General features: G+C 29.0%; 1 protein-coding gene across 1 annotated transcript in view; it reads left to right on the forward strand.

The window, feature by feature from the left end:
• The window catches only part of LOC107447405 (chromosome segregation 1), a 77,082-nt gene that overhangs the window by 44,991 nt on the left and 19,396 nt on the right, over positions 1–12,695 (forward strand). Inside the window, exons 14-18 of the mRNA XM_071180538.1 lie at positions 2,574–2,658; positions 6,193–6,254; positions 7,884–8,020; positions 9,309–9,412; positions 10,791–10,888. Of these exons, the coding sequence (XP_071036639.1) occupies positions 2,574–2,658; positions 6,193–6,254; positions 7,884–8,020; positions 9,309–9,412; positions 10,791–10,888 (486 nt within the window). The remainder of the gene's footprint in view (positions 1–2,573; positions 2,659–6,192; positions 6,255–7,883; positions 8,021–9,308; positions 9,413–10,790; positions 10,889–12,695) is intronic.

Raw genomic sequence — 12,695 nt, forward strand, 5'->3', positions numbered from 1 at the left:
ATTCTTGTTAAGTGTCATTTTGAAAAGTATTTTTCAAAAAGTTATATTTTTGGAGGATGGAAATTTGAATAGATTTAATAAAAAATAATCCGAAATCTTATTTTTTACTATACATTATTAAAAGTTGCTTTTACATGTGTTTGTTAAGCTCTAAAACTTTTTAATTTATGTTCTGAAAGACAAAAATGAAATTTGAAGAATTGAAACTAGATTACTTTATACTGAACCACAAGTTTAGTATTGGGGATTTTTTTTATTATTTTTTAATCTTATGTTCAGGCAAGACAATCTTGTTTTTTCAACACTTTATGTTTTAAAAATGAATTATTTGTTTTATTTTTGCTTCTTTTTCCTTAATAACTATAGCTCAGCATTTGACTGGAGCGTTTTTAGTAAACTTTATTCTTTTGTCACTTTTTTCGTGTACAGTAAGACAGATAACCGGTAAGATAGAAAACTGTGATTCTCAACGTTACAATTATATTTCAGAACTAAGAAATTTTTTTTTTCTGTTTCTCAACGTTACAATTATATTTCAGAACTAAGAATTTTTTTTTTCTGTTTCTCTTCAACTTTTTTTTTTAAAATCAGCGTTTTCATTATGACAGCATTTTTTAAAGAGCGTCTCTAATAAACTTTACTCTTTTACAGTTATTTTTTTCTAAAAATACGGAAATGTGAAAAAGTTAAATTGAGATTTTTTGCATTAAATCTCTCATTTAAAAATTAAGAAGGATTTTTGTTTTGTTTAATTTAAAAATTAAGAATGATTCATTTAAAAATGAACGGTTTCTATTTGGCTTTTTATTTTGCAAAAAACTTTTTTTAATGATGTTTTTACTATGACATGGTAATTAAGAATATTCCTATTAGTTTTTATTGAAAACTGAGATGTTAAGTTTTAAAATTTACTTTTGTATATAATCTTGTTTTATGAAATTTTATAGGACCCTCTTAATTCATCAATGGCTCGGCAGCCCAGGGAAAGCCTTGGCCTTCTCAAGAAGTTTTTTCCTGGCTAGCCTTTTTCCTGCTAGTGTTTTCCAGTTTTTAGTTTTTAAAACCATAAGGTCTTTTTCTAGGTCATCCATCCATCTCAAATTCGGCGTACCTCTTTTTCGTGTGCCAACTGGTCTGGCATTGAAAACTCTTTTTGTGGTACAGTCTTTGTCCATTCTAATGACTTGGCCTGCCCATTTTATTCTTTGTCGTTTAATATAGTTAGTAATGTCAGGTTCATTATATGAGCGATAAAGCTCTAGATTTGATCTTCTAAGCCACAAACAATTTTTTTGGATTTCTCCGAAAATACTTCTCAAGACCTTTCTCTCAAAGGTACCCAACGTAGCCTCATCCGTGCAAGATATGATCCAGGTTTTACAAGCATATGTTAAAATTGATCTTAAATGAGGTTTATATAATGAAACTGACCCTCTCAATTGCTGTGTCATAATTAAAATGTCAATTAAAACATGAGTTTTTTGAAAAAGAAGAAGCTAGAAAGAAACCAGAACAAAAATCGTTCTTAATTTTTAAACAATAGATTTATCTCTGAAAATCTAATTTTTTCTCCTCACATTGCTGTATTTTTAGAAAAAAGGTGACCATAAAAGAATAATGTTCATTAGAAACGTTCTTTAAAAAATGCTGTCATAATAAAACCGCTGATGAAAAGAAAAGTTAATGAAAAGAGAAAAATTTGTCCTTAGTTCTGAATTATAATTTTAAGGTTGAAAATCACATGATTGTATGTGACTAGTTATTTGTTTTACCATACAAGAAAAAAGTGACAATAAAAGAATAAAGTCTATTAGAAACGCTCTGTTAATGTGCTTCATATTAGTCAAAACAGAAAATTAAAGAAAAAGGGGAAAAAGAGTTGTCAATTTTAAAATATAAAGTGTTGAAAAAAATGATGAAATTTACTTGCCTGTATATAATTTTAAAAAGAGAAAAAAATGAGCATTAAAAAACTCATGGCTCAGTTTAATGTAATCTAGATTCAATTCTCTTTTCCATTTGTCTTTCTGAACATAAATGAGCAAGTATTAGAACTTAACAAATATTTGTAAAAATTATTTCTAGTAACGTATAGTAAAAGATACGATTTAAGATTATTCTTTATTAAATTGATTAAAAATTTTCCTCAATAAAACTTCACCAAATATTCGGCAAAAGGGCCGAATATTTGTTATGACCTTAATTATCAGCAAATATCTTTTTTCTATTTGACAAGGAAATTGAAATTTTTTAAGAGTTAAGTTTTATAACTGGGAAGATTGTAAATGTTTAATTAGCGAATGGTCTCGTATCATTTTAAGCCCTCTCACTGCAGGGAATGAGGAAAATAAATTTCTTCTCCCGCTTCAAATAAGGATAAGAGACCGTAGAAATTTCAATACAACTCTATAACTATTTCAAATTTAGAACTTTCTGATGTCATGAAAAGATATAATTTTTAGATTTATTCGGAAACTTTACTTAACATTAGTTTTAGATTAAAGTAATTTGTTTAGTAGAATATTGAGAGATTATTTTCAAGTAGATTTGTTGATTCATTTTTGTCTTTTCAGCATGGAATTACTCAAACTAATGACCTTGTAAATATTACTGAATTTTTCAATAGTCAGATACTACCTATGCTACAATCTCCTGGTGGTAAGTATCTGCGTATATCTTGTGTTTTTAGGATTTTAGTAGCTTGAATTATAAATTTTATAGACTGTAAATACAATAAATTATCTTACCTGAAAAATTTTTTTACACTATTCTTAAACTTGCTGCAATACCGAAATAACTTTATTTTTAACATTTTAAATATACAACAGTTAACCTCTTTTTTTTTTCCACAGTCAAAAATAAAAATAAAAAAATAGATCCATTTCTCTCGGAAAATTGTTTGAGCATCGAAAATCATCCTAGCTTCTGATATTTTCATTGAACACACAGTATAAAAAATTCTTGATTTATGGAATAATTCTTTTGTCGCAAATTTTCAAGAGTAATATTGTTCCATGCATTTGCAGCACAATAAAGGACAACCTTTGTGTCAAACTCCTTTAGGAATTCAATTATACTTTTGCTCTGATTGATAGAACACAGCATTTTCCACAAAAAGTCTTTTTTATGCTTACATTTTAAAGAATTTAATATTCCATTATTCATTGGTTGAATAAGAAAGGCACAATTTTTAGGCAAGTATACTACTTGAACTCCCGATTTAGATAAAAAAAATCAGTAGGAGGATATGCTGAAAGTATATATACCCTTTTGGCAGAATCGTGGAGACAGTGTTGTCTCGCCAGAACAAAATTGTTGGAAGAATATTACAGAGTTCCTGTAGAAAGATTTTTTATTTGGGAAGCTAAGAAGTTTGGGTTTTTCCAAATATATATTTTTTCTTTATAACTTCCCCCCCTTTCTGCAGAATTATATTCAAAAAATGCCTTTCTCGCATATCGGAGATGGGAAAAAATGTGCATGATTTTTTTTCTACTTCCTTTTGAGAATAAAAAAATTCTGCAATGGTTGACTTTCACTAGAATTTCAGATTAATTTTATAAAAGAGTAATTTCCAAATAGAAAAAATTTAAAAAAGGTTAACTATACAATACTTTTTTAGACCAGGAATATCTCCAGTATTATTAGAATATGTATCGTTTTATCTTTAGATTTAAAAAAAAAATTCTTGCATTTATAATTTTGAAAAATATATGCTGTTCTGTTTTATGCATGAAAGCTTTTTTTTTGAAAAACAGGAAGCACTTCTGTCATTTTAAATCAGTAACATATATATTTGCTGCTATTAAAAATGTCTCTCAGAAAGATATAAGTACTAGAGAGAATTGTTGCAGAAAACTAGTAAAAACTCTGCCACTGGGTATATATATATCTAATAAGGAAATAATGTGTGTTATTTTCTTCCAACTATTTGTTGTTTAACTTGAAGTTTAGTTAGAGTTTCATGCTATTTTACACTTGATATGCTTGTTTTATGTTAGAATAACGATGTCGGTAATTAAATAACTGAAAATGAGTATCTCTTTTTGAATCTTGTCAACTGATATTTCATATTTATTTTTGATGCAAATGAAATTTCTTATCAGGTAATACCATACGGCTTCAGTTTCTTTTGATTATTTCACTATCAATTATATTAATATATATACTCATATTGGTATATTTGGTACCTGTTACATACCTTCCGACCTTCATCTTTTTTTCTCTCTCGACTTCTGTGGTTTTTTTAGTTTCATTTCTCGCCTTTATTTTTCCATTTTTCGGTGGCAACTTTACAATTTTTATGTTAATTCATTTTTTGTTTCGTTACATTCATGCCTGGCAAGTCTTGAAAATGGTTGTCTATTTTTGAAGTGCTTGAAACACGCCAAATGTTTTTTCATATTTGTATACTTTTGAACCAAATGTTTTCAATCAGGAATGATAACAGTAATCGCAGAGGGTTACTTAGAGTCCCTTTTTTTAAGGTAAGGTCACTATTTTATTAGAAAAGCCGCCTTTTTCGTAAAATAGTCGCAATTTTTTCATGAGTGAATGATCAAATCTGCTACAATCAATGCATTTTTGGCATTCTGTTAAAAACTATTTTTTTATAGCAATGAATTTCCCTCCATGCAGAATTCAGTGAGTGATTGCAATAAATCAGATGAAACCATGGAAAAGGAAGTATTAGTAAACGCATATTTTGAAAGTAAATTCATTTGAATACCTAAACTCTGCTTATGCTTTTGTCAGCTGATGATTTTCTTTACTGCATTATTCTGCATGACTTCTACAATGCTACTTAATTACACTCCTGCAGATATTAGTGGCCGTGTCTGCAATGCAACAATGTGCACTGCAAGAAATAACTTCTAAAACTTTGGATTTTGAAAAACTTTTAGCTCCAAAACAGGTCTGCATTTAGGCATAAGTTAAATCACCCAAGCCTTTTTCAATGAACAGTCTTTATTTGAAATTTTTTTTGATTTTGCTATATATGCAGATATCTTATTTTCTGAATAGGTCTAGATTGGAACCTGCAATTCTCGAGGAATTTCAAAAGACCACTGGAATTCTTGGGGAAGTTCAAAATATACTCTAGAAATTCGTGGAGTATTATAAATTAATAATAATTACAAGCAATTTAATACTGCGTTTTAATATGTTATTCATTAGGCATTAAAAGAATTTTTCCTAACCAATCATTATCTTATTAAAAATTATAGTGTTCTTATTAATTTTTCTTGTTATGTGTGCTATTTCAATAAGTATTTAAAATTAACAATTTTATTTCCATCTTTCAAATTAAAGAAGTATTTTTTTTAAATCAAGTAACTGTATATATTGAACAAATTTTAATATGCAGAACAGTGTATTAATTTAAATGGAAAAAATTAAGGATTTTCAGCATTTATTGTACATTGTCGATGATTTTTTAACATGTGTACATTTTTTAATTGCGATCGCTTTTATTTTTAGTACAAAATTCTGTAAAATGTTTATAAATTTTACCCTGGAAATATAAAGAAATTTGGTTTTGTATTGTTTGTAAAGTGTTACTTTTACAATAATGTTTTGTTGTTTTTTAAATGACATTTAATTAACCAAAGATTGATTAAGATGATAAAATAAATGTCACTGGTAAGAAAATTGACAAGTAAAGAGATAAGTTGAGTCTTAGCTTTGCTGCATTTTTATGTCAAAATGAAATAAATTTTAAAAAAAAATTCTTTCATAAAATACAATTTTTACATAAAATATCTCGAGCACAAAGAATGAGTTAATTTTGAAAATCTCCTTTTTGAAAGTTCTAATCTTAAAATAAAAGTTTAAGAAATTCTCCATACAGTTTTTCTTATTTCTGTTCTCTTAGAATAATTTTGGCAAATAAAAGAATTTTAAATTTAAATTTGAAATTGAAAATTAGAATTTAAAATTTTATGATTTATACTTTAACCAACTGATTTATACTTTAACCAGGCAATGAAACAAATTGCTCAGTACAGTTAATCTCATATTCATTTTTTAGTTCAAAAGAGTATCTTTTGTAAATTTTTTCGCTATTTCCTTTTTACATTTAGAATTTTAGAATAAAATTACTTCAAAAGATCAGCTGTTTTTTTAAAATGTATGTTATTTTTAAAAACCAGTTAAAGATTTTTTTGTGTAACTCATATTTTATTCTTTCAGTTGATGAATTTCCGGTGTTGAAAGCAGATTCCATTAAATACTACTTAATATTTAGAACTAAAGTAAGTTACTTTAACTTACTTTGAATAATGTTGCTGTTTAAATATATTTTAGAAGGGATGTAACTTCCTGCTTTGTACAGTGCACCAAAAAAAGGACATTTCTATGTAACTTTTGATCGGATCTCCTTGTTCAAGGACTCGTTCTTAAATAGTTCAAAGAGGTGACCTAAATTATGCTAATTTGTTAGTGCAAACGATATTTTAAGTTCGAAATCAGACACAAAAACTTACTTTTTCTGAATAAACATTTCTTTTAAACAAATTCTGATTTCTGACTCCCAAAATGTGGGGGGTAGTTGCTATCTAAAAAATATGGCCCCAATAGTTTGGTCAAGACAGTTTGGATGCTTTTTGCAAGCATGCTTTTTAACTAAAGTGAATTTAAGTAAAAATGCCTATAATACACACAAAAATAGCTATAATACAATAGATTATAATATGCAGAATGTGTCATTTTCACAGTTAGGATGAAATATACTATTTAGTGATAAATAAAAATAGACCAAAACACCAAATCGAAACAGCAAAGATTACTTTGATTGCTGGGGGCCACTAATGACTATTTTACGACAGTCCTCGTCAAATTTCAGTGAAACAATAGAACAGTTTCGTGCCTCAGCTGTTAATTAATGTATGCCATTTTCTTTTATTATTTATGATGGAAATAACAACATTTAACAACTATACCAAATTTTGAAATTATAATAAGATAATTATTAACAGATTTATTGTTAGAGTATGGTGCCAAAACAAATTAAAATTAAATTCCTTTTAAAAAATTTTTTTGAAGATATGTTTTGAAAATGTTGAATATTGAATATATTGGAAAGGCTAAAACAACTGTCAATGAACAGCCGACCGAATTTTTGGGTTTACGACTGCTAATGTTCCACGTCATATCCTTGTAATTTTGAACCCAATCCAGAAGACAAGGGAGTTCTTGGATTAAGTATTGGAAGAAATGTGCCTTCGTGAAGGACTTTTTTTGATGGAACTAACCCACATTTGCGTTACATGGAGAGGAAGACAGCGAGAATCTTCCACGATTAGTCTGATGGCAAAGGGACTCTAAGCCATGATCCGTCTACCACTGAGGATACTTCGCGCCAACACTGTGATCGGCGCGAGCCGGATGCGGGATTTGTATCGACTGGGTTTCAAACCCGGTTCGCCGCATTGAAAGGCGAACGCTCTACCCCCTGAGCCATCTCGACTCTAACCCAAAAGAATTTCAAAAGTCAAAGAACGCATTTGTAATACACTTGCTTTGGCCACAGCACAAATGCTTCAGAATGTATGGCGTGAAATGGGCTACCCCCTTGTCTATGTGGTCAAAGGAAGTCGCATAGAAAACCTGTGACACATGTAATACAAAAGTTTTAAGTTCCTTCTATATTCTGTGTAAATTTTATCGATAAATTCTATTTCATTAAGAATTAATAGCCGTTTGTAATCGCTATATTCATTTTGAATTACCCTGTATAACTTATCAGCTTAATGTTATTTTGCATTTTAATCCTATTATGCATAGTACTATGACTAAAGGGGGTATATCTAATGATTGGCATCTTAGTGTCTTTAAATAAAACCACAAAACAAGTATATTATACATTGCTTTTAAAATTGCAGCTTCCCAAGGAAGTGGTTCTAAGTACTCTGCCTAACATAGTGAATCTTCTTAATGCAAAGAGCACCGTTGTCCATACGTACAGTGCACATGCTATCGAGCGAGTTTTCACCATGAAAGCTGATGGTGGAGCCTCTTAGTAAGTATATCCTTCTTATTAATAAAAAAGTACCATATATTCATCAATATAGTTAAGATTTTGAAAGGAAAGGGCTTAACTGTCTTGATTTTTATTTTTATTTAGCCAATCACTGGTCTAGTAGTTAGTGTACTGGACTATGGGGTTTTGATTTCGAATCCCACCGTAGGCAGAGGTGTAACTTTCTCTGTGTTCTATTTCCTTTCTTCTGTGTGAATGTAACCTGCCTATGAATGGGTTGTGTGACGTGGGCGACGCTACTCCACTGCCATGGCTTAGCCACAGGTGCCCACTGGGTAACGATAAGAGAGTAGAAATTCTGGCATTTCTGAGGCCAATGAGAAATAGACCCCACCATTAAAAAATATACATATTTATTTCAGAAAGTTCTCTAAAATTGCGATAGTACCTCAGTGTCTGATCGTAAAGACACGGTTCCCAGTAGAACATCGAAGTCAAGCATCACTGGCTGCGGTCAGTAAGCGGGTGGGTGACCACTTTGATCTGCCTAGGGTGCGTGGCGTCGGTCCTCGTTAAACTGTTTTACCTCAAAATGCTGGACTTCATACGCACATCATCAGACTACCAAAGCAGAGGAGCCATCCCCTCTGCAGAAGATCAAAAGTGCGACGACATGTCTTCGGATCAACCTCAGGGATGTTTCCCAGACCGTCGCCAATAGCCCATTGTGCAGCTTTAGTGTGACGTATATAAAGTACCTACCTACCTGAAATTGTGATACTCACTTTCAAAATAGATTTTTTACTTATTACTTGCTTTACTATAAAATAAGTAATAACGTTACTAGATAATGAAATGATTATTAATGTAAAAAATAAATGCTATTTCATTATTGTGTAATTAGCTTGTCTCCATTTTTTTAACAAAAATTTTTCTACTTTAAATAATATTCTTTCTATTTTTAAGTTATATAAAAAATATTCTTAAATCAAAAAATTAAGATTAATTTAAATTTTAATTTAAAATTTATTCCATTTAGTTATTCCATATTTAAAAATATTTGTTATCTTTGTATTTCTACTTATTAGAGTAGTGCACTTTTTTATATTTTACTTGTCGATAATAGGAAGTACCTAAAATGTATTTTTACAGTGCATTTATTGTATTACAGTTACGTAAATTTTTTACTATACCATAAAATCTACTGGAATTTTATCCTTGTTGTATTGGCAGCTATTTATGAACCGAATAAAGTTGCCTTACATTTTTATGTCACATAATAAATTAGAAGTTAAATCCTGTTTTGTAAAATGGTCTGCTTCTATAGTTTCAGTGCTGCGGAAATACAGCCCTTGGCAGAACTTCTTTTAAAAAATCTCTATGCTGCTATGGAACATAAAGGCTCATCAGAAAATGAATATATTATGAAAGGTAACATATTTTAATTTCTGTAGCTTAATTTGCCAACAAAATTATTGCAATTAAAACTTTAAATGCCTTGATTAAAATTAAGGAAATGCCTGCTTTTGTGTTAATATCAAAACATTGGTTTTGTGAGACTACTCATTTAATATGCTCGCTGATACAGATTTTTTTTTAAATAATAAACAAATAGATAATAAGACAAAATAGATATTTTTTATGGTGCAAAAGGAAACACTTCATATAAAATTCCGGTTAAATTTGTTTGAAATTACTGATATAGTTTACGATAGTGATTGTATTCCGGGTGTACCCCGGAATTCCTGGTTTTTTGTATCATCCCTTCAGATCTAGAAGCTAGGAGCAAGGCAGGTGATTTTTTTCACGCTATTCCCCGTTTCTGAAGACCATGGATTTGTGGTCTTTGGCGAATCAGAACTTATAATCCGACAAAATTTTCACTGCAATCTAAAATTTAAAGTAAAAATTATTCTACAATTTAAGATTAATTCTTATTACAATCTAAAATTTAAAGTAAGAATTAAGTTCTAGAATCTAAAATTTAAAGTAAGAATTAAGTTCTAGAATCTAAAATAAAAAGTAAGAATAATGTTCTAAAATCTAAATTTTAAAACCTTCGCTAATTCGCGTTAACGAGGCGTTTTCATAGGCACGACTCTTCCGTAATTTTGATTTTCTTTTGTTTTTTTGTTTGTCTGATTTTCATCGTTTTTAATTTTTTAAACTACGCCGGAATTCACTAATATTGCAATTCATATTCACGTGATTTTAATATCAAACATCAATTTCATATTTACCTGATTTAAAAGTTACTCATTGTGAGTTGTATTCACGCGATTTGAAAATCTCACATCACTATTTGTATTCACATGAGTTAAAAATCGAATATTGCAATTTGTATTTACATGTTTTTGAAATCAATATCTCGTTTCGTATTCACGAGAATTTGAAATTCTACTTCGCTATTTGTATTCAAGGGAATTCAAATGATTAAAGTTAAATAATTTTCTGCAAACATGTTATTGAGTTTACTGATCAAAGAAAACTGTTTAGAGCACTGATGTTTATGTAAAAATTATCATAACGTGTAAATATGTGTGCTGCCCTTTGTTAATCTACCTGCTGTGCAAGTAGCCCTCTAATCAAAAAGGTTGTGGACCCCTAATATGTAACTATTAATACTGATCTTTTTCTGATGTTCTTAATATTAATGTTCATATATATATATATACATTTGTCAAGAAATAAATTAAATAGTTAACTGTTTTTGTATATTAAATAAAATTATTCTATCATCAAAAAATATTATGAATTTGCAGATGGTGAGCCTTATGTTTGAATAAATATTTGCAATTTGTTCTTTCAGCTATTATGAGAACTTTTTCAATGTTGCAAGAAGGTGTCATTCCATACTTAGGAACTTTACTCCCACAAATGACTCTAAAATTAACTGAAGTGTGCAAGGTAGGTACTAATTGAAATGACGCAATCTTAGTTACTTTATATCAATTAAAATCTTAATCGATTGGTTGAAAAGGCAAGGATTTCATTTGTTGATGGATTTCTAAGTATAAAAAAATTAAGCCAGGTGAAATTTTAATTAAAATTTTTGTGAAAAATTACCTGTAACTTCTTCAACTAAATTATTTGAAATAAGTTCAGTAATAAATAGTTTTTGTAAATGCCTTTCTGTATAACAAGTATTTTTTTTTTTGTTCTGTATACTTAGTAATGTTACCTTATAAAATACTATTAATGTCCAATAATGTTGTCTCGGATGCGTTGCATATACTTTAATGTGTGATTAGATTTAATAATGTTTCTTTTAAAGTTTGTAAAAGAAATTTTTAACATTTTGTTTCAGTATTTTTTTTCTATGAGTAAAAGAATACTAATTTATTTCTACATTATATGTGTATGTAAACATTGTAATAGTCCATTATAATAACAATTCACTATTACAAATAGAATTGTTGTGCTGAGCTTGCATATACTTATTTAATTTTTAAATTAATGGAATAAAATAAAATCATAACTGAAAGGAAGTACAATAGCTTTTAACATTATTAATAACACTAAATCTTATGATGAATGTTATTTTTTAAGATTTTAATTGATCTTAATTTAATTTTATTGATCTGAGTTTTTTGTATAGTTTATTTAAAATTTTCTTATTTCAATTTACAAATTTTTAAACAGATTTTTTTTAAAAAAATGGTGTTTTGAGGGGTTGTTCACAAATTAACTTGTTTTAAATATTTATTTGCATTTGAAATGAATAAAAAACTTGGATTAATAATATTAAGCTTTGCCTTTAAAATATTTATCTTATTACAATTTTATAAGCAGGATATTGAATTTTCAGATTCAGTAAGAAATGATTCCTTTTGATAGTTTTAAAAGAATGACATTTTGAAACAACTAACAGAAAAGTCACATTTAAAAAGGAAACTATTAACTGCAGAAAGTGCATAATTTTTTTTATTATAAATTAATTTGTGAATTGGAACTTATTCTGAAGCTTTATAATACTGTGCAAAGTTCAGCTTTGTTTCCTAAACAGTTGTGGCAGGCTTGCAAAATTTATAATTAATTTTAAAATAATTATAGGTTCTGTTACAGAATAGTCTTTCCCATCCAATAGAAATTAAAAATGGTGTACAACAGGGAGATGCCTTGGCATGTCTCCTCTTTAATCTAGCATTAGAAAAAATAGTGAGGGACTCAAACATCAACACCCGAGGAAATATCTTCAACAAATCAGTTCAAATATTGACTTTTGCTGATGATTTAGATATTATCGCTAAAACGCAGACAGCATTAACACAATCCTTTTTATGTCTGGAGAAGGAAGCCATTAAGATGGGATTAAGAATCAATGAAAATAAAACTAAATATATGCCCTGCACAAAAGCTGGCTATGAAGAAACACAGTTTGAAATTGGAGCATACAAATTCGAAGCCGTTGATAGCTTTACCTATTTGGGGTCTAAGATTAGCAACAAAAATGACACTACACAAGAAATACACACGAGAATCACGATGGCCAATAAGTGTTTTTATGGCCTAAGAAAATATCTTAAGTCAAGCCTAATAAAAAGAAAAACAAAAGTGTTACTCTATAAATGTCTTATACGATCAGTGCTTACATACGCATGTGAGACCTGGACAATGACCCGTGGAGATGAAAATATGATAGCTAGTTTTGAGAGAAAAATACTGCGAAGCATTTTTGGTGGAATAAGTAAAAACGGTACCTGGTTTAGAAGAT

This window comes from Parasteatoda tepidariorum, chromosome 4, assembly GCF_043381705.1.
Source record: "Parasteatoda tepidariorum isolate YZ-2023 chromosome 4, CAS_Ptep_4.0, whole genome shotgun sequence".
NCBI lineage: Eukaryota > Metazoa > Arthropoda > Arachnida > Araneae > Theridiidae > Parasteatoda > Parasteatoda tepidariorum.